At 51.8% G+C, this 27,331-nt stretch overlaps 3 protein-coding genes across 7 annotated transcripts; 2 read left to right on the top strand and 1 right to left on the bottom strand.

Annotated features, from left to right (window-relative positions):
- Window positions 1-217: 217 nt before the first annotated feature.
- On the top strand, window positions 218-9,734 carry FCHSD1 (FCH and double SH3 domains 1). The gene is made up of 20 exons (XM_057732601.1): window positions 218-334; window positions 567-664; window positions 1,253-1,298; window positions 1,681-1,748; window positions 2,065-2,206; window positions 2,292-2,428; window positions 2,525-2,588; window positions 3,414-3,542; window positions 3,966-4,088; window positions 4,274-4,369; window positions 4,801-4,926; window positions 5,325-5,429; window positions 5,621-5,782; window positions 6,415-6,543; window positions 6,621-6,704; window positions 6,872-6,989; window positions 7,090-7,310; window positions 8,045-8,132; window positions 9,011-9,066; window positions 9,205-9,734. Exons 1-20 carry the CDS (start codon window positions 314-316, stop codon window positions 9,268-9,270), a joined length of 2,079 nt encoding a protein of 692 aa, XP_057588584.1. The 5' UTR covers window positions 218-313; the 3' UTR covers window positions 9,271-9,734.
- Window positions 9,721-13,867, bottom strand: RELL2 (RELT like 2). 5 transcript variants are annotated; one of them, XM_057732592.1, is made up of 8 exons: window positions 13,057-13,867; window positions 12,390-12,868; window positions 11,942-12,007; window positions 11,780-11,846; window positions 11,151-11,336; window positions 10,508-10,883; window positions 10,370-10,403; window positions 9,721-10,124 (listed from the first exon to the last, which is right to left on the bottom strand). In XM_057732592.1, the coding sequence occupies exons 2-7, from the start codon at window positions 12,571-12,573 to the stop codon at window positions 10,371-10,373; spliced, it is 912 nt and encodes a 303-aa protein (XP_057588575.1). In that variant the 5' UTR covers window positions 12,574-12,868; window positions 13,057-13,867; the 3' UTR covers window positions 9,721-10,124; window position 10,370. The 5 variants fall into 5 exon arrangements, 4 of the variants coding, with proteins under 4 accessions (XP_057588575.1, XP_057588570.1, XP_057588572.1 ...); XR_009053285.1 differs by having other exon boundaries at window positions 10,370-10,883; XM_057732587.1 differs by having other exon boundaries at window positions 9,721-10,883; window positions 12,390-12,629.
- A 98-nt stretch (window positions 13,868-13,965) lies between these two features.
- On the top strand, window positions 13,966-26,345 carry HDAC3 (histone deacetylase 3). The gene is made up of 15 exons (XM_057732581.1): window positions 13,966-14,107; window positions 14,215-14,297; window positions 15,648-15,790; window positions 17,961-18,042; window positions 18,179-18,235; window positions 18,356-18,411; window positions 18,802-18,935; window positions 19,452-19,532; window positions 19,903-19,976; window positions 20,132-20,196; window positions 21,727-21,816; window positions 21,942-22,000; window positions 22,255-22,334; window positions 22,647-22,804; window positions 25,696-26,345. The coding sequence occupies exons 1-15, from the start codon at window positions 14,053-14,055 to the stop codon at window positions 25,763-25,765; spliced, it is 1,287 nt and encodes a 428-aa protein (XP_057588564.1). The 5' UTR covers window positions 13,966-14,052; the 3' UTR covers window positions 25,766-26,345.
- Window positions 26,346-27,331: the final 986 nt, after the last annotated feature.

Genomic DNA, 27,331 nt, shown 5'->3' on the forward strand with positions numbered 1-27,331 from the left:
AAATAATTACGGGCTGAGTCAGCAACTCCCCACTACAAATAGAACCTAGGCGTCTCGACATAGAAACCTGGAGTTCCCCCTACTGCCCAGAGGACGCGGCGTCCACCCGGCAGCGCGGACCCTTTCCGGGGTACTCTCAGCAGGAACAAGGGTTTAATTCCTGCGGCCCCCTGGCGCTTCGCCGCCCGGCTAGCCTACCGCTCAGGCGTGGGCGGGGCGAGGGCGGAGCGGGGCCAGCTCCGGGGCGGGGCTTTTCTGTGGGCGGGGTTTCCTCGAGTTCCGGAGTCTAGTCGCTGCCTGGGCCAGAGCGGAGATGCAGCCGCCGCCCCGAAAAGTGAGCTCGGCCTGGGAACGGGGACTCCTGGCGGGGTTGGGGGAGTTATGGGGACCAAGGGGGCACCAGACCCGCGGTAGGGGACGAAGAGTAGGAAGGGGTCAAGGGCCAACCCAGAAGTAACCGAGGAAACAGCCCAGCTCCTCCCTGGCCCCGCCCCCTCACCGCTCCCTGCGCGGAGTGTTTTTCAGGTCCCTGCGCCAGGGGTCTTCATCCTCTTCTTCCCCTACAGGTGAAGCCGGCCCAGGAGGTGAAGCTTCGCTTCCTGGAACAGCTGAGCATCCTTCAGACCCGGCAGCAGAGAGAGGCGGACCTACTGGAGGATATCAGGTAGCCCCCGACCCCCGCCACATACCCCCACTTTCTCTGTCACACGCTCCGCCTCTTCTCTAACGTACTACAGCTGTCGGGAGGGGCGGGGGTGAAGAGCTCTCCAACCTGCCCATTCAAGGCCTTCACCCTAGGCCTCCATCTCCAGATTCCAGATAGGAATTTTCCTTCCGCCCACCCCAACACACATAAATAACAGGGACCCTCCCTCAAACCCCTTCGCTCCACACCGCTCCCTCCACCCCTACACTCAAGCTTAGGGCAGAACACCCCCGCCCTCTTCCAGACCTGTTGGAAGGCTGGCGGACACTGTACCCAGGCCCCCATCAGTCCTCACCTCCAAGCTCACAGATGGTTCTCCAGGGGTGGGCAGGGTGCTGCTGAGTCTCTGAGCACTGAGGTGAAGTTGCCCCGTGCTGCGGCCGCCCGAGGTGATCTCAAGGACTGTCTCTTCAGTCTCAGGCCCTCCTGGGGTAGTCACACTCTAGGCTTGGCTCCCATATCCCTCCTGCCCAGGCAGAGGAGAGGATAGAGGGTGGGAGAAAAGGACCAAACAGTAACACCACCCCACCCCCCTAATCTCCACAGATCCTACAGCAAGCAGAGGGCAGCCATTGAGCGGGAGTATGGGCAGGTATGGGACTCCTTTCTCTGGACCTTCCCTTTTTTTCTAGGCTCCTTTGCATCACCAGCAATGTGCCTCCACACATACTCCTGCTCTGGTCAGAAGCAAATGCCTAGAATCAGGCAAATTTGTGTCAAATCCCTGTTGTAGTACTTTTTAGCTGTGTGACCTTGGACAAGTTACTTAACCTTTCTTGGCCTCAATTTCTTTCTCTGTAAAATGGGAATAATAATAACTGTACCTTCGTGCAGGGTTGTTGTAAGGATGGAATAAGTTAATGCATGTAAAGCACTTAGCAAAGTGAGTGGTGGTATTATACTCTGATCCTGTGTTCTTCCAGGTGGGGAGAGTCTTTGAAAGGGAACTGGGTCTGTAATGACTTTCCCCCCAGGCACTCCAGAAGCTGGCTGGGCCATTCCTGAAGAGGGAAGGACACCGGAGTGGGGAGATGGACAGCAGGTGGGTCCCATGGTGGGGTGGGGGGCGACCAGGAGGCCAAGAAGGGATGAGGAGCTCAACCCTAGGAACCTATGAGGAGGGCACGTGAGCTGCAGGTAGAGCTGACGCAGCAGCAGGAGAGCAGCTGACCCAGCAAGGACATTGGATGGGGGCGGAGGGCGTGAGTGATCCTTGTGGCTGAGCTAATGGGCTGATCGATTGATGGGCTCCCAGACAGGGGGATGGGAAGGAAGTCTGTCTCCCATTGTGTTGGGAGGGGGGCGTCTCGTGACGCTTTGGAGGGCTCCCCTCCTCAACGCAGACTTTCTCTGGGGAGAGGCAGGATGGTGTTTGGTGCCTGGCGCTGCCTCCTGGATGCCACCATGGCTGGGGGCCAAGCCCGGCTCCAGGCATCTGACCGATACCGTGACCTGGCAGGAGGCACAGGGCGGAGCGCTAAAGAGCAGGTGCTTCGGAAGGTATGGCTCAGTGGATGGGGTGAAGGAAGGGCTGACTCGGGGATGGAGGTGGTCTGGATCAGGACTTTGTGTGTCTGTGTCCTAGGGAGCAGAGAACTTCCAGAGGGCGCAGGCTGAGGTGCTCCAGTCTGTCCGGGAGCTGAGCCGAAGTCGAAAGCTGTATGGGCAGCGGGAACGTGTGTGGGCCTTGGCACAGGAGAAGGCAGCGGATGTCCAGGCCAGGTGGGGTCACGGGGAGTTAGGAAGCCCGTGGCAGGGGGGTGGAGCCAAGGCACCACAGCTGGGCCTGACCTCCACTCCTCTCCCTTGCCTGCACAGGCTTAACCGAAATGACCATGGCCTCTTTCACACTCGGACCAGTCTCCAGAAACTCAGCACCAAGGTTTCAGAGGATGTGGGCACGAGTGGGGCAGGGAGAGGTGGGCAGATTAGTCTAGTGGTTTGGAACCCAGGGGCATAAGTCAGAGAGACTGGGATGAATCCACGCTACTCTACTTGCTTGATGCATGACCTTGGTAAACTTGATCTCTCTGAGCCTCATTTTCTTCATCTATAAAATGGAAATAGTACCTTTGTTTTTCATTCCTTTAATATGCATTTATTGAGGACTTCTATGTACTAGGCATTGTTCGAAACACTGGGGATACAGCGGGGAACACTACCAGTAGAGTTCCTGCCTTCACAGCCTGGTTAGGGGAGACAGATAGTAAATAAAGGCAGACTCAGGATCAGTGAAAAGAAGGTGCTATGATAAAGCATAACAGGGGAGTGTAATTTAGAGAGGTGGCCTGAGTGTCAAGGAGCCAGCCATGCAAAGATGTAGGGGAAGAACATTCCAGGGAGAGGCAGTGGTGAGTGCAAAGGCTCTGAAGTGGGAATGACATTGCAGGCTCGAGGAGCTGCGAGAAGGGCAGTGTGGCTGGAGTACTGTGAGCAAGGGGACGAGCACTATGGAAAGAGTCAGAGAGGGTGCTGGGGCCAGCTCATGTTGGACCTGGTAGACCATGGTAAGGAGCAGTTGGGATTTTATTCTAAATGTATGCAGTTGCCACTAGAGGATTTTGAGCAGGAGTTCTGAGTATGTAAAATTTTTAGTGTGGCTTACCAGTTATCTCAATGACGTGCAAATCCATTCTGGATCTGGGTCAGCCATGGAAGGACCCTAAGGGTCCAGGGCTCCCAATTGACTTCTGTGTTCCCCTCCTAGCTGTCTGTCCAGTCGGCCCAGTACTCCCAGCAGCTGAGAATGGCCCGCAATGAGTACCTGCTCAACTTGGCGGCCACCAATGCCCACCTTGACCACTACTACCAGGAAGAACTGCCGGCCCTGCTCAAGGCCAGTCTCAGCCTAGATTCCCGTCTCTCAGCGGGGAGGGCCTTTCCCTGCTTCCCATCACCTTCAGGCTGGGTGGGGCTGGGGACCTAGCCTGCTTAGAGTGGGCAAAAGATACATACCTGGGTTCTGCTTCTGCTGCTAGCTGGCTGCATGACATTGTGCAGAACACTGACCCCTCTGAACCCCAATTTCATCATCAGCAATAACCACTGCTCTGCCTACTTTATAAGACTAATGGGGCTCAAGGGAGAGAATGAATCTGAAAATGCTTTTTAAACTGTTAAGTGCTGTGCACACATGAGGGCCTATTATTAGAAGCAATAATAATGTCTTATTCCTTCTTAATTTCCCCTACCTCATGCCCCTCTGGACAGAGAGCCTGTTGGGGGAAGGGTGGTGTCAGCATCTTGGGGTTCTCTCCAGGCCCTGGTCGGCGAGCTGTTGGAGCACCTGAGGGACCCACTGACCTCCCTGAGCCGCACTGAGCTGGAAGCTGCAGAGATGGCCCTGGAGCATGCGCGCCGCGGTTGGCAGGCCACCTCCCAGGTGAGGGCTGTGCCCTATCCGAGCTCCGCAGAGACCCTCTTTACCCTTCTCTCCCAGTACAGCCCAGCCCACTGCGTGTCTGCCCCTTTTCTCCTCACCTTGTCCTCTTTCTTCCAAGAGGGGCTGAGGACAGGCTTGGAGAGGGAGCCAGTGAGTGGCTGACTTTGATTTTTTCCAACCCCTAGGTAAGCTGGGAGCAGGGTCTGGAGCTTTTTCTTCAGGAGCCCGGAGTATTTTCCCCCACCCCACCTCAGCAGTTTCAGCCAGCAGGGAGTGATCAGGTGAGAACTCTCTGCTAGGTGGAACCAGGCTCGTGGTAAAGGGGACCATGGTTTGGGCCTTTCCCCCATTATCTTTGTCTTGGTATTAACTTAGAGACTGTTAAACCATGGAGAGAGGGTTTCAGGGCCCCAGTTCACGTCCCTCCCACCAGGACACAAATTACCGCACTTCGTCCCACCCTTCTGTCCCTTCACTGCAGTCTTCTTCATTCTGCCTATGTCCCTCAACCTGGATCCCATTTCTGGGAGTCTCTGTGTCTGTGTGTCCACACGAATGCACACCTGTGTCCACAGTCGTAGGTGTGTGCCCCCACCTATTTGTCCCTAACCCTGGAGGTCAGGACAGGGAATTAAAAAAGGAGGGAACTGGAGGGAGGGGGAGTAGAGAAGGAGCACCATCAGGTCATCCTCACAGCTCCCCACTCATTCAGGTGTGTGTCCTGGAGCTGGAGAGGGGCGCGGGAGGCGTGGCCGGGGAGAGTGGCCTGGAGAAAGAAGTTCAACGTTGGACGAGCCGAGCTGCCCGCGACTATAAGATCCAGAACCACGGGCGTCGGGTGAGGTGGGGGGCGCAGGTGTCGTGGGTGAGCAAGAAGAGCTGGAAGATGGGGATCTCGGAGTCACTGGGGATGTCATGGGGCTCCAGACAAGGTGGGGGGAAGGTAATTTAAGCCGACAGTGTGGCACAGTAATTAAGAGCACAGTCTTTGGAGCTAGACTCACCTGGGCTCAAATCCTATTCTGTTGCTTCCTAGTTATATGACCTGAGTAAGGGAGTGACTTAAGCTCTCTGGACCTCAGTTTCCTCATCATTAAAGTGGGACTAATAATAGCAACCATCTCACAGGGAAGATTAAATGACATAATGCACGTGAAGCAACTAGCAAACTACCAGGTTAGTAAGTTGTGCCATACAGTATCTCCACCCACCCCCGTCCTCTGCCTCCCCAACCAGGTGCTGCAGCGGCTGGAGCAGAGGCGGCAGCAGGCTTCAGAGCGGGAGGCTCCAGGCATAGAACAGCGGCTGCAGGAAGTGAGGGAGAGCATCCGGCGGGCACAGGTGAGGACAGCCCCTGGGGTTAGGGCCACTGAGATGGCACCTCCTCCAGCAACACCCTCCTCCACTCTTTTATCTGATGGTGGGGAGACTGGAGGCAGGAAGTAGAGGGTGGACACACCTGGGGAGGCTCCATTCACCTCCCAAAGGCAGGTCCAGCCATAGCCTTGATTGACCCCTCTTCCCCATGGCAGGTGAGCCAGGTGAAGGGGGCTGCCCGGCTGGCCCTGCTGCAGGGGGCTGGCCTGGATGTGCAGAGCTGGCTGAAGCCAGCCATGACCCAGGCCCAGGATGAGGTGGAGCAAGAGCGACGGCTCAGCGAGGCCCGGCTGTCCCAGAGGGACCTCTCTCCGACGGTGAGCTCTCTCCACTCCTACCCATACACACCCAGGAGGGTAAAGAGCCCTAGTGGAAAGTAGGAATCACAATAGTAACTAACTCAGAGGATTGTTGTGAGGCTTAAATGAAATCACTTAAGTGTAACTCTTGGCACAGTTTGTAACATAGAGAGTTCTCAATGAACTTTTATTATGAGTATAGGATGGTGGTTATGGACTAAGGCCCTGAGAGCAGACTGTGAGCAGTTTGAGTACCAGCCACTCCCCTTACTAGCTGTGTGATCTTGGAAAGTGACTTAGTTTTTCTGAGCCTCAGTTCCCTCATAAGTAAAATGAGGTTAAGAGTTTCACAAAATAACACTGGGTTACTAAGACGCTTAAACAAGACAATGTACATAAGATAGGTAGCGTTGTGCCTGGCACACAGTAAGCACTCAATACTTGAACTCTGTGATTATTGTTAGTGTTATCCTGTGATCTAGGGTGACCTGATGATTCTGTGGTGGTTCTGCCTGTGATCCAGGGTGAACGGATGGGTGGTACTGCCTTGGAGGAGAATCCACAGTGTTAAGGGTAGGATGGAGGAGTGAGAGATCTAGTGGGTACTGGAGCCTGGGCCTCACAATGATGTCTGTTCTCTACACCTGCAGGCTGAGGATGCTGAGCTCTCCGACTTTGAGGAATGTGAGGAGACTGGGGAGCTCTTTGAGGAGCCCATCCCCCCAGCCCTGGCCACCAGGCCCCTCCCCTGCCCTGCCCATGTGGTGTTTGGCTATCAGGTGTGAATGGGGGTGGGGACCTGAGACAAGCAGGGATGGGGGACAGCCAGTCCTGAATCCTTCTTTATGGGGCCCAGGCAGGACGTGAGGACGAGCTGACCATCACAGAGGGCGAGTGGCTGGAGGTCACAGAGGAGGGAGATGCCGACGAATGGGTCAAGGTGGGTATGGACCAGGGGCTCTGACCTTGGCAAGGGGGCAGTGGGAGGGACTTCTCTGTGGCCCGTGAAGACCCAGCCAGGCAAAGCCGGAAGCCTGAGTAGAGGAGGGCCAGGGCCGTGGACTGCTGAGGCAAGCCTGCTTTCTGTTCACATTGCTGGGTGAGCAGGCTCGGAACCAGCATGGTGAAGTAGGCTTTGTCCCTGAGCGGTATCTCAACTTCCCGGACCTCTCCTTCCCTGAGAGCAGCCATGACAGCGACAATCCTTCTGGGGCAGAGCCCACAGGTAAGAAAAGGAGAAGAGTTACTGAGTGGCTGTGGCCCTGGGGTGTCATGGCCTGGGGGCACTGCTGCCCACCTCCTCCCCTCACCATCTCTCCTGGCAGCGTTCCTGGCCCGCGCCCTGTACAGCTACACGGGACAGAGCGCAGAGGAGCTGAGCTTCCCTGAGGCGGCGCTCATCCGCCTGCTGCCCCGGGCCCAGGATGGAGTGGATGACGGCTTCTGGAGGGGAGAATTTGGGGGCCATGTTGGGGTCTTCCCCTCCCTGCTGGTGGAGGAGCTACTTGGCCCCCCAGGACCATCTGAACTCTCAGACCCTGAACAGGTGAGGCTTCCTTTTGCCTGGGTCCCCAGGCATCTCTGGGTTGACCCTCCCACGCCAGGGAGGTCCCATATTCATCTTAATGCCCCCTCCCGTGCTATAGTGGCTTGGGCCTCCCCATCTCCTTTGGCACATAGAAAAGAGAAACCAAGGCAGTCTTCATAAGAGTTTGGTTGTCCTGCTTTACAGCTGAATCTTAGTTCAGATTTCTATTCTATTACCTTAGGCAGTGATTAGACCTCTCTGATTTTCTTTCTTCACATGCATGTAAAAGGGGGACAATAATACCTCTTTCAGGTGGCTAACTATCCTGATTAGAGATAATGGAGGTAAAGCACTTAGCAGAGTGGCCCATAGGTGCTTTGATATATGGTACCTATTGTTCTGCGCACGGAGTCAGGAGGTCTAGCCAGGACTAGCTCTATGACTTTGGATAGATGGCTTAACCCAAGTCTCACCTCTGATGTAGGAATCATCAGATCCCTATCTCATGGGGTGGTGGTGAGGACTGAATGAATTAGTGCATGTGAAGTGCTAGGAAAGTGCCTGGGACATATTAAGTGTCAATATATATTGGCTGTTGAAATGTGTATCACCTACAACTCCACTGAGATACAAGCATTTGGCCGTTCTCTGGATGGTGGAGTTATGGGACAGGAACTGAAGATGGGATGGGAGGAAGAGCTGGTGAAACCTTCCCACGTGCCAGGGATAACTCTTTGCCCCCTCATCCCCAGATGCTGCCATCCCCTTCCCCTCCCAGCTTCTCCCCTCCTGCACCCACCTCTGCCTTGGATGGGTCCCCGGTACCTGTCCTGCCCAGTGGTGAGTAGAAGGAGCCGGGGACCCAGGGAGGGTAAGAGACAGTAAGAAGGAGGAAGTCTGGGACTCCTGGGTTACACTCAGTCCCTCTGCCTACCCTCAGGAACTTTCTCCATCAGGCTCTCTGAAGTATGATGGTAGAAGAGCTTGGACTTTTGGAGCCAGGCCCACTGTTCAAACTCTGCTCTATGACTTCGTAGTGTGTGATTTAAACCTGTCTGGGCATTTACAGAGTGAGGAGGAAAGTCTCTCCCTCACTGAGTTGTGAGAGTTAAAGAGATGTCTATAGGGTGTCCATCGTTGTGCGGGGCACATAGCAAGCATGCAATTCGTAGTTGTTTTCTCATTATTATTATTTTAAAAATTAGCCAGTTTCTCCCAGTGTTTTCCCAGTACACATCCTCTGCCCTTAGTGTTCTTGAATCCTGCAAACACCTGGTTTGCGTCATGAGTTTCCTTGTCCATCTTTTCTAAAACCATCTTTTCTAAAAGGTACTTCCACTTTCTTCACGGCACCCCCTCTCCCTGACCATGGAACCCCCTGAGTGTTTTCTGTACCCCACTTCTCTAACACCCATATTTCACTTTGAATGATTTAGTATTCATTCATTGTGTTTGTTGGTGTTTCATTATTCAGCTCCTGACAGCCATTAGGGGTGGAGGTGGTGTGGATCCCACCCCACCCCCATACCTTTAGCAGAGCTAATTTTACAGCAGGTGTTCAATAAATGTTGAGGTTGGATGGATTGATGGATGTTATGACCCAGGTTAGTGAGTGACTATTTGTTAATTCAACAAATATTTACAGAGTGCCACTGTCCTAAATGCTGGAGATACAGAAGCAAACAAAACAAAGTCTGACTTTTGGTTCTTATTTCCAGACCAAGACCTGGACTGCCCTGGACCCCTGGATGCGATGGCGCCTCGACTCAGGCCGGTAAGGGCCCCTCCCTTGGAGGAGAGTGTTTGGAGAGGGGTCACTCCGACTTGTCCTGTTTGACCTGCAGGGCCGAGGGAATGGACAGGGATAACCCCGAGCGAGGCCTCTGGTGCACTGATTGTGTGTTCCCGACAGATGCGCCCACCGCCTCCCCCGCCAGCTAAAGCCCCGGATCCTGGCCACCCAGATCCCCTCACCTGAAGCCCGGGGGGATCACTGCCCCCCAGTGATGCTGCTGCCCCTGTCTCCGTGCTATCAGAGACCACCCCTCCCCACGGTGATCCAGAGTGACACAGCCAAAAGCTGGACTCGCTCTGATTTCCAGTCTCGCCTTCAGGGGTAGAAGCTTCTTCTCTCCCCATTTCTGGGGCTGGAACCCACTCCTTTTCCCCCCATGATCCTCCAGCCATCTCTAAGGACTGAAACTATTCCTTCGTCTTCTGCCATCGTCCCATCTCTAGGGTAGTAAAATACCCTGAAATCTCTGGGACTGGAATTCATCCCCCAAAGTCTTGAGTGGCTCTGGTTTATTTGTGTCTCCACCCTGGTTCTGTGAACCACCCCACTCCAGATGCCAGAACCACTGGGGTTGGAGGCTGGGATGGGGGCAGGCCTGTCAGAAGGAGCTGGAGCCAGTATGCGAAGCAGCTGTAATGGTCTGAGCGGATTTATTGACAGTGAATAAAGGGCACGAAGTCCAAGCCAGCGCCTGGGCCTCTTGTGCCAAGAGGGAAGGGGGCCTAAGGTGCTATTGCTTTAAGGACCCACGAAGGGCAGGGGCCTGCTCCCAGCCGCCACGCTCTAGCATATGGAGTGAGGTGATGCGGAAGGCGGGTCAGGCGGCCTTTTGGCGAGAAGGGGAAGGGACTGAGGGCCAGAGGTGGGACTTCTCCCAAGGTCCCCCAGCCTGAGACCGTGCAACTCCAGGTGGAAGTAGGGCTGGTCCCTCAGCTGGGGGGCAGTGCTGTCCAGTGGAGAGGAGGGGCTTCCTGCCCCCCCACCCCCACCCCGCGGCCCTGCCAGCTGGTAGTCCATCAGTGCAGTGAAGGAGGAGGCTTGGAGGAGAGGAAGGGTAACAGTGTTGCCTCCCACAGCTGTGTCCCTGCTTTTCTGCAGGGGCTGTAGGACCTCCCCTATCCCCTGGAGCACATGCCCCACTCCCACCACCGAACCAAGGAATATGTACCAGAGGCTAAGGCTGCGGTTTACCCTGGGGGTTCAGGGGATGGATGGGCTTAGGCAGTTTAAAGTAGGGGGTGGGAGGATGAGATTGTCTGACTTGGGGCCCAGGCAGACTCACCTCACACACCCCCTGCTCCCCGTGGTGGGGACACCTGAGAGAGAGGAGGGGTCAACAATGGGAGGACAGGAAGTGGGTCCTATCAGTGTCCCCCAGAGCAGGGGCAATAAGAGCTGAGCCCACCACATGTCTTCCTACCTGATGATCTGAGGCGTCCAGTTTGCTTGGCTGTCCATTTGCCTCTTGACTGGCCGGCCCTGGGCTTGGGCCCCTCCCTCCAGCCCCCAGCACCAACTCTGCAGAGGCTCCAGGGTTCCCCTCAAGTGCATGAGGGACTAAACTGCTGTCCCTGAGTCCTCCTTTCTGCACTGGGGGGCTGGTAAGGGCCTGGGGCTGTGGCCTTTCAGGGGGAAGGCTCTCAGTGGCAGGCGTCCCTGTCCTGGGCTGCCCTGCCCCAGACCCCTGGCCGCCCCCTGGGTCCTGCCCCCCACCAGACCCCCAGCTCCTGTCTGTGGGGGAGCCATCACGATGCTCATGCAGCCCATAGCGCTTCTCAATGTGTGTCACCCGGAACCTGGGAGGGGAGAGAACACTGGGGCTTAGGATCACCACTCAGAGGCTACTTGGCCCTTCCCTCCGATCAGGGACATCCTGGGTTTGATAGCCACTTCCCTCTGGCCTAGGGCAGGGGAGACCAGATTGTGGGACACATCGTGTGGCCTGGCGCCTGCTGTGTTTCACAGTCCATGAAGAAAGAGCCAGGGCGCACCTTTGGAGCCAGGTCCCTGACCATTGGGTTCCCCAGCTCAACCTCCCTTTCCCTGGGGCACTCTGTACCCACCTGCCCACAGAGAACACAGTGGTCTCCCCAGGCCGGGGGCGACTCTTTCCTTCCTTGGAGCGTCCCTGACGGACAAGTGGGGGTCTCTTGTTGCGGCTGCAGTGGATGCAAGGGGCTGCAGAGCCCAGGTGCACTGTGTGATGATGGGAGGGGGCTCCGTCCTGCAGGCTGGAGGTGGCGTCAACACTGGACAGGAGGGAGGAAGGGGCCAGGGGTGACATTCCCAGTTTTCTTCCTGTTCCACTTGCTCCTGTTCTTTCAGTGTGCTCCTTAAACCCCCAGATGCCCCACTCCCCCCAGGTACCGCCATTCTTTTCTTGTCTTTACCTAATAAACTTAATATGAAGATATTAGTGACCATGTGTTCTCCCTCCCAGGGCTGAAAAGCAGGCGGGGCTTAACCCAGAAGAGTGACATAAGGGGTGAAGGTTAGGCTTGATGATATCCAGAGGAGAGATGTGGTTTGAAGGACTCAGGATTTCTACAAAACTTCCTTCTTCCTGTATGTTAACCAGCCTAACTTTCCCCTGTCAACCCAAACATGCAAGAAGACTAGGAGAGGAATGTGCTGGAGGAGAGCGTACTCTCCAAGGCAAGCTAAATCATGCTGGCCCTTGTTTCCAGCTCACCTGGACAGCTGCACTGTCCCTTCTCCTTCACTGTCCCCCAGCATCTCCTTCAAGGCCTCAGCATTGGCTGAGGGGAGAAGGAAAAGAGGGGGTTAGTGGAGGCAAAGGCCAGGGCCAGAGAAAGTCGAGGAGGTGGGGAACAAGGGGCCAGCGCACACCCACCTTCATTTTGGATGATGCATCGAACAATTCTCTCTACTGTGTCCTCATTCATGTCATCGTCCTCTGCTGAAGGATGAACGATAAGCAATAAATGAATCAGCTTTGGGAGTGTGTCACCTGGTGGCTTCTGTGGCTTATTGCTCAAGACCTACCCCTGTATCAAATGGCCATCATGCTGTACATAAGCATTTCAAGGGTCAGGGCTGAAGAGATGGGGAAATCAATGAGAGTCCAAGACTACCATCAGTGGTCCCTTCCCACCCATGCTGCCTTCTCTACCCCTGCTTTCAGGGTGGTGGCAGCCCTGCTCTTGCTGACTCAGGAAAGCATTACTAGGCCTCCTGAAAGCTTGGTGGGGATTTGGCCTGGGTCGGTTGACCAGGAAGAGATGTGGGGAGAAGGGTAAGGGAGAAATGTGACTGAGCCAGGTTCTAGGCTGTTCACTCACGGGTCTGGAGCTGGGCGTCGTCAGGCTCCGAGCCCCTCGAAGTGCGGCAGCGGTAGCCTTTCTTTTTGAGCACGTGGCAGATCATGAAGCCTACCAGGCCCATGAGGAAGAAGACCAGCACAAGCAGGAAGAGCATGTACAGCCCATGTTGGGGCGGCTCCAGGTCAGGCTGTGATTCCGACATGAGGCCCTGGGGGGCGAGCGCGGGCCAGGGCGCCTCCTGGGGTTAGGGGGCTGCAGCTAGGGATGGGGCGAGGGATAGGAATGCCGTCCTCAGGATCCGAGACAAGCAAGCCTCTGAGGTCTGGCCCCACCCCACTACCCAACCAGGGAGCTGTCCGTGCCAGGGGTGCTGGTCCGGGCCCGGGGTGCCAGACGGCGGCTGCGCAAGCCCTCTTCCACGAGCCTGGTCCGCTTCTCCGACGCCCAGAGCGTTCCCCTTTCCAGCTTATCCTGCGCTTCCGTCCCTCCCAAGGACACTGCAGAGCAACATCGGTCGGAATCCTCAGGCGGCCGGCACAAGGATCGTGCCTGAGTCAGCGTCCACACCCCCTCCGTGCCGGCCTGAGCCAGGCCTCCACGGCCCCCTCCCCTTCCTGTACTCTCGCACACACACCCCCTCCCGCCTTTCGGTTCCTCCCATCCTGACCACCTGGCCCACCGGTACCGTGGTTTGGTTCCGGCTCCGGCTCCGGCTCGGGTTCCGGTTCCAGGGACGTCCTAGTCCGGCTCAGGGACCCCGACGCCCTCCCGGCGCTCATCCCTTGCTTCCTTCCCCTCCCCCCTTCGCCTCCTCAAGGGCTCCGGGCTGCGGCTGCAGATAGCCGTGCCGGGGCAGGCGGGGGGAGGGAAGGATGGAGAGGGATGCGGGCTGGCTGGGACCGGAGACAGGTTCCGGACAACTCCAGCCCTGGGAAGGGAAGGAGAAGGGGGGTGCCGCCGCAGCCGCCCTGGGTTCCCCAAAGCCTTAGACCGTTGCCTGCCCAGGACCAGGGGCGGAGCGCAGGTGTGCCGGGCGGAGAACGAGAGCCTTGCGCGCTTGTGAGTGCAAGTATGGTGCGCGCGTGACTGCGCCGCTCCCCCCGCCCCCCTCCCCCCCGCCGGGGGAGTGTGCGGTGCCGAGTCTGGGTCCGGGTGAGGAGGACAGGGAGTCAGGCGAGAGTGCTCTCCACTGGTCTATCGAGCACGCCCGGCTTGGCTCCTGCCCTCAGATGCCCCGGCCGGATGTGTAGCTGGGAATCTTCCCAGCGGGCCGGGGGAAGCCGGCTTTCTGCACCCGAGAGGGACAGCGTGGCGGGTTCTCCGGAGCCTCCTAGAGAGATGACATGGCCTGCGCCTCGTATGGGACAGGTAGCTGGACGGGATGGCTCGGCTTCCCGAGGATTTGACCCCCGCCCGGAAGGAAATGGCCCTTTCATCCTAGGACCGACGCTACCGTCCTCCGGCCAAGCCCAGACGCTCACCCCCCGGAACCTAGAAGGGCTTAGCAAGGCGAGGGCGCAACTCCGCAGGGGGGCGTGGCCTGGGCGTGGTCTCGAGGAGGCGGGCTTGTGTCTCCAGGTTCCGCAGAGGCAGGCTGCGTGCTTACGCAGCACGCAAGACCGGGGGCGGGGCAGGCGGCCAGGCTGGCGGCGGTGGCGCGGGGCCTGGTCCCGCCGGCACCATGGCCAAGACTGTGGCCTATTTCTACGACCCCGATGTCGGCAACTTCCACTACGGTGAGGGAACAGGGTTGTACGCGAGGGATTTCGGGACGTGGAGGTTTCGAGGTCGGGCCTACAACTCGAGGAATGTCTACTGACGAACTCTCTTCTCTCACCCCCAGGGGCTGGTCACCCTATGAAGCCCCATCGCTTGGCATTGACCCATAGTCTGGTCCTGCACTACGGTCTCTATAAGAAGATGATCGTGAGTCTCGCGGCTTCTGCTGGGGATTGAGGGTGGGGACGAGCTGCAGCCCTAGGGATAGGTAGGCTGCACTGAATGCACCAAGAGCGACCCACCCCTAGAGTGGGGCTGGGGGGTGGGGCGGATAGAAGGAATTAGGAGCACCCCCATATGCAGAGTGTTGGTGGGTGCATCCACTGACTTAATGAGAGTTACTTTTTCGCCTTAGGTTGGCCACCTTTTGACCTCAAGTGGACCAACCCTTGGCCTAGGGTTAGGGTGGAATGAGGCTGGTTTGAGGACAGAAAGTGTTTCCCTCCCCAGCATCTTAGGGCAGTTCTGTGGCGTCAGAGAAGGGAAAGTGACTGGATCACTGTATCTGGATGTGAGGTTTACCCTCATTCCTCTCCGTTCTCCTCTGCCACCTCTCTCCACCTCCAAGCTAGAGCTCCAGGGAGGACTTTGCAGCCTTGTGTGTAAATGTGTATGTGTGTGGAGGACAGTAGGAGATGTCCTGGGTATTCGCTTTTCAACCTGAAATACCTGCTCCCCCCTCCCACCCCTCCACCAGTTCTACTTAATTACTACCCATCCTTCCATCTCCCAGATATACACATGCTGTCTGTCCCTGGCTTGGAATTTATAGCTGAAATATGTGATTATAAAATATTGCTTGGCCCTGATGCATTGCAAGGGGAATTAGTCAACAGTATGAATGAGTATCCACTGCTTGTGCTGAGGCACAGACAAGTGAATTGGTTATAGAAAAGACTGAGGTGATGTTAGTTCATGAATCTCTGACTCTCTTGAAATTGTTTGCTGCTGTGTGCCTATAAGCATTTTCTGGAGAGAGAAAAACTTTTTGCTCTTGTCCAATTTCTAAAGAAGTGTGTGAACCCCTCAAAAGATACTAAATCTCTGATTTAGCACCTGGGTATCTTGAGTTTTAATTAGAAGGTTGTTGTGTGTCCCATATTATTTGATTCCAAAATTAAAAAGAACTCAGCGGAGACAGAGGACAGAATCAGAGCCCAGGGCAGATGAGTATGAAGAGGATCAGGAACAGGAGATCCAGGGAACAGGGCAAGTGGAAGGGGGTTAAGGTTTGAGAAGGTAGGAGAGGCTGGGCTGGAGGTGGGAAGGAAAAGGCAAGCCCAGTAGTCTGTAGGGGGCTTGATTCTAATAAACTACCAAGCTAATCAGAGTCTCTCTTCACTGACCTTTGTCTCATAGAATAACAAGGATTGGGGGAGTGAGGGGACCGCTGGGTGTGGTTTTGGACAGTCCCCAGGGCTGGACTCAGTGTGGGCAGTCTCAGCCCAATGAGTGGGACTGACCCTGCCTGGGTTCACCTTGTGTTTCCATCCCGAGGTCTTCAAGCCATACCAGGCCTCGCAGCATGACATGTGCCGCTTCCACTCTGAGGACTACATCGACTTCCTGCAGAGAGTCAGCCCCACCAACATGCAAGGCTTCACCAAGAGCCTTAATGCCTTCAACGTGGGCGATGACTGGTGAGGGGAGGACTGGGACCTTTGATGCCAGGCACCTTGATACCAGGCATTTCAACAAGAATACTTGAGTGAGGTTTTGTGGCAGCAGTGGGAAGATATGATGGGGGATGGGGGGGATACTTGTCAATGAATCATCATTTACTCATTTGTTTACTCAACAAATATTTATTAATCATTGCCTCTAGGCCAGGCCCTGTGCTAAGTGCTAGGGATGCAATGATAAACAACAACAACACAATATTGCCCTTGTCCTAAGTCCTCTGAAGGAGACTTATGACAGACTATGAGAGTGTATACATGGGAGAGTACTTTAGCCTGGGCAGGGGCTAGTCAGTGGAGGCTTCCTAGAGGAAGTAGTAAAGATTGAGCTGAGATCTAAAGAAAGTAGGAGGTAATTAGATGAAAGGTAGTTGGGAGGATGGAGGGTGAGGGGAGGAATGTTGTGGGCAGTAGGAACAACATATGCTAAGAGACTATAGTAGGACGGAATGTGACTTATTTGAGGAACAGAAAAAAGTCCACCTGCAGAATCTGAAGAGTGATCTGAATGGAGGCTAAAGAGATAGGTAGGGCCTTTAAAAAGTAAACAGCCCTATTATGAATTGGGGTTTTTAACCTCTAGAGTAGGGTAGGGGGAAGTCATCAAAAGGTTTTAAAAAGCAAGAGAGTGATTAGACATGACCACGTTTACACTGAGCTCATATCATACAAAGTAGACTCAGAGTTAGGCCCTGTGGAAAGAAGGTGGACAACAAAGGTAAGCCATGATCCTTGCTTCCATCCTAGTCTACATCCATGAAAATATAATGACCACAGCAGCTGCCATCTACTCAATTCATTTTTAAACTTTTTGTTGGGGAAAATTTCAAACATTTCTGAAAGTAAGTAAGGTGAACCCCCGTATACCCATCACTGAGCTGCAACACTTAGAGGAAATGTCTAATCTTACTTCACCTGTATCCCCGCACATTAGATTATTTTAAAGCAAATCCCAGATGTCACACTCTTTTATCCGTGAATACTTTACTATATATCTCCAGACGATACTCTTTAAAAAATGCGTAATATCATCACACCTGAAAAATTAACAGTAATTCTTTCATATCAACAAATACATAGTCAGTACTTAAATTTCTCCAGTTGTCTCAAATTTTTTCTCTTTTGCAGTTGATTTACTTAAATTAGGATTTAAATAAGGTCCACATATTGTATTTGGTTGCTAAATAAAAGTTTTAAGACTTATAACCTATAATGTTTCCTTCTCTCCTTTGAATTTATTTTTTGAAGAAATGAGGCTGTTGATCCTGTAGTTTCCTACAACAGCTATGGTTTATTGATTACTTACTCTGCTATGCCAAGGATTACTGGTACATCCACCCAGTTCTCACACCAACCCTGAGATGTAATAATCCTTTTCCTGATGGTAGGCATAAGTACATAAACTGAAATTTGAGATTTTGATAACTTAGCCTGAGTCAGTGGAGGTAGCAGGATTCAGGTCCAGAGCCTAGGTTTTTAGACACTACACTAATGTTTCCCTGAGAGACCCTACCAAAAGAAGCAGCCTGGACTGGGGAACAGAGGCCAACTCCTTAGACTGGCACTGAGCACCTTCCCAACCTTATCCCCACACCCCTGCTACACAGGGTGTCTTCCTGGAATACCCTTCCCCATTCAGCCTCTCAAAGGCCTTCCCAGCCTTCACACCACCATGAAGCTCCATGCTGTGAAGCCTTTCTTGACCACACCAGCTGCAGAGGTCTGTCCTGCACACACACTGCCCTGCTCATTGGGTTTTTTAGTTACATGCTGTCTTGGACGGTTTCTTGGTTTTTGTGTTATTGCTGCTGCTATTTCTGAGTTCAATTTATAGTTCTAGGAATGCAGACTCAGCCCTTAGGCCACAGCTGGGGCCCTGTAAATGCTCTTTGTGCAGTTAGGGAATACTATCACTGGGCTTCTCTACTTCCCATCCAGTACCTCGCATAAGGCTCAGTACATGGTTTGGTCCAAAATATTCGTCAAATAAATTTGCGGATAACTCGGATATGTAGGAGGGGCAGAGGGGTTTTTTGAAGCATGGAGATTGGAGGGCTTTGGGGTGGGGAGAGAGGTATAGGAAGGGAGTGGACAGAGATAAAAGGGCTCCAACTCGCTCTTCTTCCTGCAGCCCAGTGTTTCCCGGGCTCTTTGAGTTCTGCTCCCGTTACACAGGTGCATCTCTGCAGGGAGCAACCCAGCTGAACAACAAGGTGACCATAGCCCCGACTCCTGTTTCCCCCTTCCTGTGGGTCTCTGCCTCAGCCCCAAGACCTTAACCCTGACCCTGAGCTCCCAGCTTTAGGGGTGGGCAAGAGAAGGACTGTGAGTTGGGTGTTTGTCTTTCAGATCTGTGATATTGCCATTAACTGGGCTGGTGGTCTGCACCATGCCAAGAAGTTTGAGGTGAGTGAGGAGGTGGTGGGGGAGGCAATAGCCACCCTAGGGTAGGAGGTCAGGATGACAGAAAGGGTAGCTGGGTGGAGGAGTTGTTCCTTTCTTTGTAAGACCACTCTCTTACCATAGGCTTCTGGCTTCTGCTATGTCAATGACATTGTGATTGGCATCCTGGAGCTGCTCAAGTAAGTAGCCTGGGAGGAGATGGGGGCACTTATGAGGCTCTTGGCTGAGGGGGTCTGAGACTGCCCTGGCCCTGACCCGGACCTCCACTCTCACAGCAGCTTCTCCCAAGTTCTTGATGCTTTTCTCAGGCTGCCTCTTCCTGTGCTCTGCTGCAGATTTCCCGCTGCCTGCTCACATTTCAGCCTTCTCTGCACATCCCTCTCCTGTCCCTGCCTCCAGGCTGGAGCCCCAGGGTTGCCCTTAGGGAACTGGTGGTGTTAGGTTTCAGGTGACTTGGGCCAAAGTAGACTCTTCATAATTCCAGACCTTGTGTTTGGGAGGAGTGGGCTGGGCGGTTTTCCTCCTGGGGTTCACCTCTGCCTCAGACCCTGGCTTTGCCCTCACCCCAGGTACCACCCTCGGGTGCTCTACATTGATATTGACATCCACCATGGTGACGGGGTTCAGGAAGCCTTCTACCTCACTGACCGGGTCATGACAGTGTCCTTTCACAAATATGGAAACTACTTCTTCCCTGGCACAGGTATGGGAATAGGAATGTCTGTCCCCTTCGTACTCCTCGGCTCTTACCATGACTGTCTCCTCCTCAGCCTCAGGTCTCAGCTCAGATGGCCCCCTCCTTGGAGAAACCTTTCCTGATCACCCGTTACTCTGTCACATGACTCTGCTTGTTTCTTTCAGAGCACTCACTGCTGTTTGAATTCATTGTGGTGTTTTGTTTTGTTTTGTTTTTTACTGTCTCCCACCTTATCATGCTTACTTCCCAAGAATATAAGCTTGGTGGGATATCATTCATTTCATTAGTTCTCTTTACTGCTGTATCTCCAGTGTCTAGTTCACAGCTTGGCTCATAGTAGGCCCTCCAAAAGTATTTGTGGAATGACTGCAAGTTGCAAGAGACTTAGTGGTTTGAGGGGGTCTGTGGCGGACGTATACAGATGGAGTGAGAGGGCCTCAGAGTACAGGTTGGGGTTGAAGTGGCTGGGTCGTGGATGTCCCCTGGGCACTGCTGCCATCCCCACCTGCCACTTCCCTACAGGTGACATGTATGAAGTTGGAGCAGAGAGTGGCCGCTACTACTGCCTCAATGTGCCCCTGCGGGATGGCATTGATGACCAGAGTACGTACTGAAGTCTTCTCCCTGCTCACTAGGCTCCTCCTCTCTCTCCTTGAGTTAACCTCTTCTGCCCGATGTTGTCTGCTGTTGGGCCAGGTGTCCTTAAGGATGAATGGCCTTTAGAGGGACCATGAACTCCCCGGAAATTGTATGCAACATATTGTGTGTATGTGCATTTTTCTGGGAAAAGGGTCATTAGCTTCCATCCACTCCAGAGGTTCATCAGACCCCACCGAGAAGTTCAGAACCAATGGTTGCCCCTTTGGGTTGCCCCATTCCTGGGCTACACGCTCTCTGAAGCCCCTTTTTCCTTTTGTTCCCTGTCTCCCCATCCCCTTGGGGTGCCAGGTGCCCATCTTTGGCCCTCTCCCAGGTTACAAGCACCTTTTCCAGCCAGTCATCAACCAGGTGGTGGACTTCTATCAACCCACGTGCATTGTGCTCCAGGTAATACTGTCAGTGCCTCCTCAGGCACTGGGCTTGAGGGAAGAGAGCAGGAAAGAGGAGAGTCCTTAGACTGGTGGGGGAAGGGAAACAAAGGACATCTGTGACACTCTGAGTAGTTATCTCACTGCAGCCACCTGGGGTTTTGCTTTTTGCAGTGTGGAGCCGACTCCCTGGGCTGTGATCGATTGGGCTGCTTCAACCTCAGCATTCGAGGACATGGGTGAGGCCTGCCCTCCTTCCACTCCCCCAGGTTTTCAGGTGGCCTTGGGCCTCAATGCATGGAATGGGGATAGTTGGGGAATGGGCCTCACCTCCTTTTGGAATTCAAAAATAGCTACATGTTGTACTTTGAACCAGAAATGTCACCTTGAACAGTGTTCCCCAGCTGGTCGTTCATTCACAGTAGGTTTTTATTAAGTACCTGTTGTGTTCCAGGCATTGTACTAGGAGCTGGGGATGCAGTAGAAAAACTCCCATGGAGTTTACAGTTTAGCCTAGGAAACAGGCAAAAAATAAGTAAGCCAACAAGACAGGTAGATTGTTATAAATTCTATGAAGGAAAAAGATAGAAAGCTAAGGCATAGGATAACAATGGAGAACCTACTTTAGACAGCACGATTTGGAAAGAATTTTCCAAGATTCTGAGCTGAGACCTGGAGGCTAAAAGGAGTTAGCCATGGGACTTCCCTGATGATGTGGTGGTTAAGAATCTGCCTGCCATGCAGCGGACGTGGGTTTGATTCCTGGTCCAAGAAGATCCCACATGCCGTGGAGCAGCTAAACCTCTGCGCTACAACTACTGAGCCTGCGCTTTAGAGCCTGCGGGCCACAGCTACTGAAGCCTGCGCGCGTAGAGCCCGTGCTCCACAGCAAGGGAATCCACAACAAGAAGCCTGCGCACCGCAACAAAGAGTAGTCCCCGCTCACCACAGCTAGAGAAAGCCCGCATGCAGCAACGAAGACCCAACCAGCCAAAAAATAAATTAATAAATTAATTAGTTAAAAAAAATAAATGGAGCGAGCCATAAGGAGAGCAGAGAGAAGTCTAACCCAAGTAGTGAGAAGGACCCATGCAAAGGCTCTGAGACGGGGCAGAGCTGGTATAGTGGAGAAGATGAAGTAAAACCAGTGAGGTAGGAACAGGGAGAGCAGGCTGGAGGTGGTTTGAGGTGAGATCTGAGGAGTTAGCTGTGGTGGGGTTGTGCAGAGCCTTTAGACCCTGGTAAGGAGTCAGGATTATACTTCACATGTGATGGGAAAGTGTTGACAGGTTTTAAGCAAGGAAATGATATGATCCAGCTCGTATTTTAAAGTGACTGCTCCGAGTGCTGAATGGAGAAAGGTTTGGGGTGGGAGTGGGCACACAGGAGTGGAAGTAGGAAGACCAGTTAGGAACCTATTGGTGTTGTCTAGGGAGGGGGCTAAGTTGGAGGAGGCGGTGATGGAGAGAAGTAGATGATTTGAGTTATATTTTGGTGGCTAAACTGACAACGCTTGCTGGTGCATTGGTGAGAACAGTTGATTAACAGGTGGGGTGCCAGGGTGGGTGCTGAGCAGGACAGGTGGGAACGCACTCTATTTTAAAGTTTTTATTGAGACACAACATGTGGATAATAAAGTGCACATATCTCAGGGATATAACTCAATGATTTTCACTGCCTAACATTTCTAGTTTCCTTGTTCCCCTTTCCAGGCAATATCTAGAAGCATATTTTTTGGCTTTCGGTAACTTTCTGGTTCCTTTTAACAGGGAGTGTGTGGAATATGTCAAGAGCTTCAATATCCCTCTGCTGGTGCTAGGTGGTGGCGGCTATACTGTCCGGAATGTTGCCCGCTGCTGGTGAGCACGCCCCCAGTTTTCCTCCTCCTCCTTGTCCAGTGTGAGCTAGGGGCTCCCTGAGAGATGGCCACGTGGGTCCTTCAGCCCATTTGCTCAGCCTGCCCACCTCTGCTGGTTTGTTTCAGGACGTATGAGACATCGCTGCTAGTAGAAGAGGCCATTAGTGAGGAGCTTCCCTATAGTGGTAAGGACCGCTCCATGGTGCCCCCACAGCAGGAAGGCCATTTTTACAAGACCCCAAAATGGCCTGGTTTGAAAGCAGGTGGAAAGTTTGACTTTCTCAGAGCTCTGCAGACTAAACCCCTGGGCCCAGATCAGGGAAAAGGTTGGTCAGCTGTTATGTAGGGGTTTTGGATGGAAAGGAGAGTGGCAAGTCTTGGGGTCTGCCTGCCTCTATCTGAGCCATAATACTTCCTCCTAATCTCCTTTTCCCCCAAGAATACTTCGAGTACTTTGCCCCAGACTTCACGCTCCATCCAGACGTCAGCACCCGCATCGAGAATCAGAACTCACGCCAGGTCAGCAGTTTGGAGAAGCTGAGCACCAGGGTTGGGGAGCCCAGGAGAGGTCCAGGATGTGGGAAATCAGAGAAACCAGAGGAGAGAAGAAAGTTCTCAGCCATCACTATCACTGTTATCAGCTAGCAGGCAATCCAGGTTAAAGTAGAGGTAGTGAGGGTTGGAAGGAGGGACAGTTTTCAGCTGGGGGACTCAAACTAATATGCAGAATGGGATTGAAACTAGGACAGTAGGGACAAAAGGCAGCTAGAAGCATAGATGCCCTGGGAATCACTGGGAGCTGCTCACTGTCTATTCCTCATCCCCAACCAGTATCTGGACCAGATCCGCCAGACAATCTTTGAAAACCTGAAGATGTTGAACCATGCACCTAGCGTCCAGATTCACGATGTGCCAGCAGACCTCCTAACCTATGACAGGACTGATGAAGCTGACGCAGAGGAGAGGGGTCCCGAGGAGAACTACAGCAGGTCTGGGGCAGGGACTTGAGAGCAAGGGATTCCAGCAAGCTTTTTGGGGAGGTTAAGAGGGAAAAAGTACATTAGAGGGCATTAGCTTAATTATCCTTGGCTTACCTCCTTTAGTATGCACACTTTTTTGCCCTGCTTTTAATGACGTAAGTAAGATGCGTTTATTGTAAAAATTTTAGAGTGCCAAAATAAGTTCAGTTTGCTTTTACACAATCCCAGACCTGTTTCACAAAGTAACCAATGTTAATAGTCTGATTTGTATCTTTTCAGATTTTTTTCTACAGATTACAACTGTACTATTCAACATTCACATATTAACACAAGGGCACACATACAACTACTTTCAGAGTGCAGTCTTTTTTTTTTTTTTTAAATACAAGTGGGATCATTCTATACATGTTCTTCAATTTCCAACTTTTTTTTTTAGCAAAAGTGTATCTTTCCATGCCAGTATATATAAAAATCTGCTTCATTATTTTATTACTGTACAATATTCCATTGTGTGGATGTAGCATAATTTAACCAAGTGCCATTGATGGGCATTTACATTATTTCCCATTTTTTTCCCCTATTATAAAGAGTGTGGCAGTGAATCCCTGTACATATACATTTTTGCATGCTTGTTTGGGTGAGTTAGATTCCTGGAATTGTTGCTGCTAGGTCAAAGACTCTGTGCACTAAAATTTTTTTTTTATTTGTTGCCAAATTGCCTTCCAAAAAAGTCTGTAACAGTTTATATTCTTGCCAGCATTTTGCTTACTCCTTCCAAATTCTAAGCTGGACAGGTCACTGTGCATATACTGCTCTTGAAAGCCTCTTACATTTCTTTCCTCTGTTAATTTTCTCAGGTGTGATAATTGTATGTTTTGTGTGTGTGTGTGTGTGTGTTTATGTCTTTACCTTTCTGAGATACATATTAAAATATTTACAGATGCACTGAATTAGGGGGAAAAAAGACTAGAATAGACTATTTTAAAAACCCCAAAACAAGCTTTTCTGAAAAATGAAGGGAAAAGACAACAGAAAGCAGAAGTGCAGAAACAGAGGCACTTAATAGAGAACAGATTTCCTTGTGTGACTGGGGGATAACCACAGCTGGACGCTTGTAGGACACCCGGTCCTGCTCCCACGCACTGTTAGAGGTTTGAGCTGTCTGCTGCAGAGTCTGATGGGCTTCTCAGTCCCTTCCAGAATCTTCCCTCTGTCTTAGAGTTCAGGCTTTCAGTTCTCTCCTCTGGACCTGGGCTTTACTGCTTAGACCCTTGGGACCACTCCAACCCTTCTCCTCTGTGAGTAACCCCTTATTTCCTCTCTTGGTTGAGGGAAGTATCTGAACATACGACCTCAGGGATCCTTTTTCACCCCTCATCTTCTCAACTTCTCTAGGTCTCTGAGGCTTAACTTCTGGAAATTGATTTTTTCAAAAATCTGCTTTTAAGTTCTTCCTTTTGGCAAAGTTTACTTTTTTTCATCTGTAATTCCAGGCTGGTCTCTGGGCCTAGTCTCTGCATTATACAGCCTGCTGTCAACAGCCAGCAGAAGCCTCAGGCCTCTTCCTGTCCTAAACCCTACCCTACCTTACTGTCAGACCACCCGCTGAGTTCCTTTTCTTTGATGTCTGTAGCTCCAGCTTGTATATCATTTGCAGAGTAGTAATAAGCTCTGCCACTTTTTGTGGGTTTGCTAAGCAGTAGACTGATACTGAGCACTTTATATTAAAACATACATGATACAGTGTCATCATGTCATCAGTCTCTTGCCATCAGACAACCCTAAAAGGTGCTATTCTTAAATTACTGGAAGAGGAATCTAAGGATCAGAGAGGCTAACTTACTTTCTGAAAGTCCCACAGCTAGTTAAATATCAGGGCTGAGATTCAAACTCGAGTCTCAGACTCCTCACCTTTAACCCTTGTGTACTTAGAGGTAACTGAGACATTGCTTTCCAGGCAGAGGGAGCCTTTCCTGACTTTGTTACCCAGCCTCTCTTTGATGACTTTCTCCCTTCTTTCTCAGTTATCAGCTGTGGGCAGGATAATTCAGTTTTTCATACTCTCCCAGAGAATAGTTTTCCAAAAAGGAAGAGAGCAGTATTGAGTACTTACTAGGCCTTGTGTTGCTTTCACATCCCTTTGCTCACTACAGGTTTATAGTGTGTCGCTCCTCTGCTAAAAACACTCCTTTCCATTGCACTTAGAAAAAAATCCAAATTTCTGACAGTGGCTTTAAAAGGCCCTGCATGCTGGCCCTTAACTGCATCCCTAGTCTCATCTCTAATGACCCTCCTCTGTGCACACTTCCCCTAGCCATCTTGACCTCCTTCTCTCACTGGAATACATCACTCTCCTTCCACCTTATAACTTCTGTACTTGGTTTTCTTGCAGCTTGGAATGGTCTTCCTGAGATCTTTGCCTGTCCAGCTTCTTCTCAGACTTCAGGTCTTACCTTGTTAGAACAGCCTTTCCTTATAATCCTGTCTGAAATTTTACCCTTTTCCTCCCGTCGCTCTCAGTCACATCCCTTTATTTCATTTTATTCATAGTGCTTTCCACCATCTTAAATTAAGAGTTATGTTTTCACTTTGTTAGTTATTATCAGTCTCATTTATCCCGTAAATTTTTTGATGATAAGCAGAAATTTTGTCTGATTTATTCTCTGCTGTATTGCTAAGGCTTATGACAGTGTCTGGCACAGAGTAGTCTGTCAGTAAATGTTTATTGTCTACATAAATGGATAAATGAATATCAATCAGTCTTTACCAACAGAAGGAGAGGAGTGGTTCCCTGACAGTGGGGGCCTGAAAAGTGGCTCCAGAAAGGGTGCCTATGTGGAAGAAGATTGGAACTTGGAGAGTGGGAGCCTGACCTCTTTCTCTCTTTCCTTGCTTTGTAGGCCAGAGGCACCCAATGAATTCTATGATGGAGACCATGACAATGACAAGGAAAGCGACGTGGAGATTTGAGAGTGGCTGGGCTTGCTATGTCCCCAGAAATTCCTTTTTACCTCTTGATTGGGTGGGAGGGAAAAGGTGTGGCTCTCCCTCCGCTGATCAGGTTACTTTCAGGGCTTTTTACCAATGCTGGGGGAGGGTTTAGAGACCACATCTGGTTCTTGAACCAACTATCCCCTCTTTTCTCCCTCCCAGGGCCTGAGAATGGTACCTATTAGGGATTGAATGGGGACGAGGATAGCCATCTCTAGGACATCTTGGGCAGTGGGCCCTAGAGGCCAGTCCCAGCCCTTCTGGCTCCCTTATTCCTTCCCTACTTCCCTCCAACCCAGAGACTTTAGGGGTAAAGGAGTAGACAGGAGTAAGGTTGCCTTTGACTTCCTCCTGGGTTCTCTTAATGTAGGACTTGCTTCCAGTGCAGGTGAAGAGTAAGGGATTTTAGGGGGCTCTGGCTCCCTAACACTTTAACCCAGATGATGGAAAGTGCAGTTTTGAGATGGGAGAGGATGTGAAAATGTCTTGTTCTAACGTTTGGCTTTATGTCCATTTTACTGCTCTTTTTATCCAATAAACCAAGTTGGTATTTTTTGTACCTTTTGCCTTTCTGGGAATATTCTTAATTCTTGCTAGCTGCCTGTGTATGAAGAGAGAGGAAATGGGGTGATGATGTATATAATAAAGATCATAGTTAACATTCATTCAGTACACACCTTACATTAAGACCTGTGTATGTGTATTCTACGTGGATTACCTTACTCATACATAGGCTGTTACTAGAGCATTCTAGTTAAGAGTTAGATAAACCTGGGCAGATAACTAGCTTAAGAGAGGGAGTAGAAGATGACTTCAGGTTTTTGAACCTGGGTGTTTGGATTGGTGATGCTAGTTGGTGAAGATACAGTGAGATAAAACAGTGCCTGACATAAGCAGTTGCTCATTATCTTCATTGTCTGTGTGAAGACTGATGTTAGATACTGTAGTAGCCACAAACACGGACTCTTCTCTAGAGGAGTTCAGAGTCCAGTAGGGAGTAAGATAAATGCTATAGTAGATGTAGACAGTGGTACAAGAAAGAAGAGTAATACCTGAATCGCTCCTTCCATGCTTTGATCCTGTCTGTTTCACAACACTCTAGGGTAGAAAGTAAGTAGCTTTTGAACTGTTTGGACAAATTGAGTTTGAAGTGTGGCCTGGACAGCTCTGTGCAACTGTCCATCAGGCAATTAGAAAGTGGAGGGTAAGAGATGAAGGTCAGATTTAGGAGCCAGCCAGCTTGGCAGAGTCCTTGTAATATACCAGGCCCTAGACTGTGCACTGGGGGCTCCCTAGTGAGTGCGTCGCTGACTGCCCTCCAGGAACGTGCAGTTGAAGTCTTTTGCCAGTTGTGGGAAAGATAATTAAGTCTAGACTTCAAGGGCCTACTGGTTGCCCCGTGCTTTTCACACAAGGGACAGATGTAGCTGGGAGAATAGATGAAATTATTGAGGGAGGAATCAAGCTAGTAGAGCAAAGTACACACTCATGGAGAACGCCTGTTCTTTTCACTCAGGTTTGTTTTTTGTCTGTAGGGAATCCTGC

This window comes from Hippopotamus amphibius, chromosome 1, assembly GCF_030028045.1.
Source record: "Hippopotamus amphibius kiboko isolate mHipAmp2 chromosome 1, mHipAmp2.hap2, whole genome shotgun sequence".
Classification (NCBI taxonomy): Eukaryota; Metazoa; Chordata; class Mammalia; order Artiodactyla; family Hippopotamidae; genus Hippopotamus; species Hippopotamus amphibius.

What these genes read in the sequence shown, in the direction of transcription:
- FCHSD1 (XM_057732601.1), top strand. Translation starts at nt 314, where the DNA reads ATGCAGCCGCCGCCCCGAAAA. An exon ending in AACTGCCGGCCCTGCTCAAG is followed by an intron (nt 3,543 to 3,965) that starts GCCAGTCTCAGC and finishes GGTTCTCTCCAG; the next exon opens with GCCCTGGTCGGCGAGCTGTT. An exon ending in AGAGCATCCGGCGGGCACAG is followed by an intron (nt 5,430 to 5,620) that starts GTGAGGACAGCC and finishes TCCCCATGGCAG; the next exon opens with GTGAGCCAGGTGAAGGGGGC.
- HDAC3 (XM_057732581.1), top strand. Translation starts at nt 14,053, where the DNA reads ATGGCCAAGACTGTGGCCTATTTCTACGACCCCGATGTCGGCAACTTC. An exon ending in TTCAACGTGGGCGATGACTG is followed by an intron (nt 15,791 to 17,960) that starts GTGAGGGGAGGA and finishes TTCTTCCTGCAG; the next exon opens with CCCAGTGTTTCCCGGGCTCT. An exon ending in CAACCCAGCTGAACAACAAG is followed by an intron (nt 18,043 to 18,178) that starts GTGACCATAGCC and finishes TTTGTCTTTCAG; the next exon opens with ATCTGTGATATTGCCATTAA.
- RELL2 (XM_057732587.1), bottom strand. Translation starts at nt 12,573, where the DNA reads ATGTCGGAATCACAGCCTGACCTGGAGCCGCCCCAACATGGGCTGTAC. An exon ending in GGGACAGTGCAGCTGTCCAG is followed by an intron (nt 11,337 to 11,779) that starts GTGAGCTGGAAA and finishes CCTCCTGTCCAG; the next exon opens with TGTTGACGCCACCTCCAGCC. An exon ending in ACTGTGTTCTCTGTGGGCAG is followed by an intron (nt 10,884 to 11,150) that starts GTGGGTACAGAG and finishes CTCCCCTCCCAG; the next exon opens with GTTCCGGGTGACACACATTG.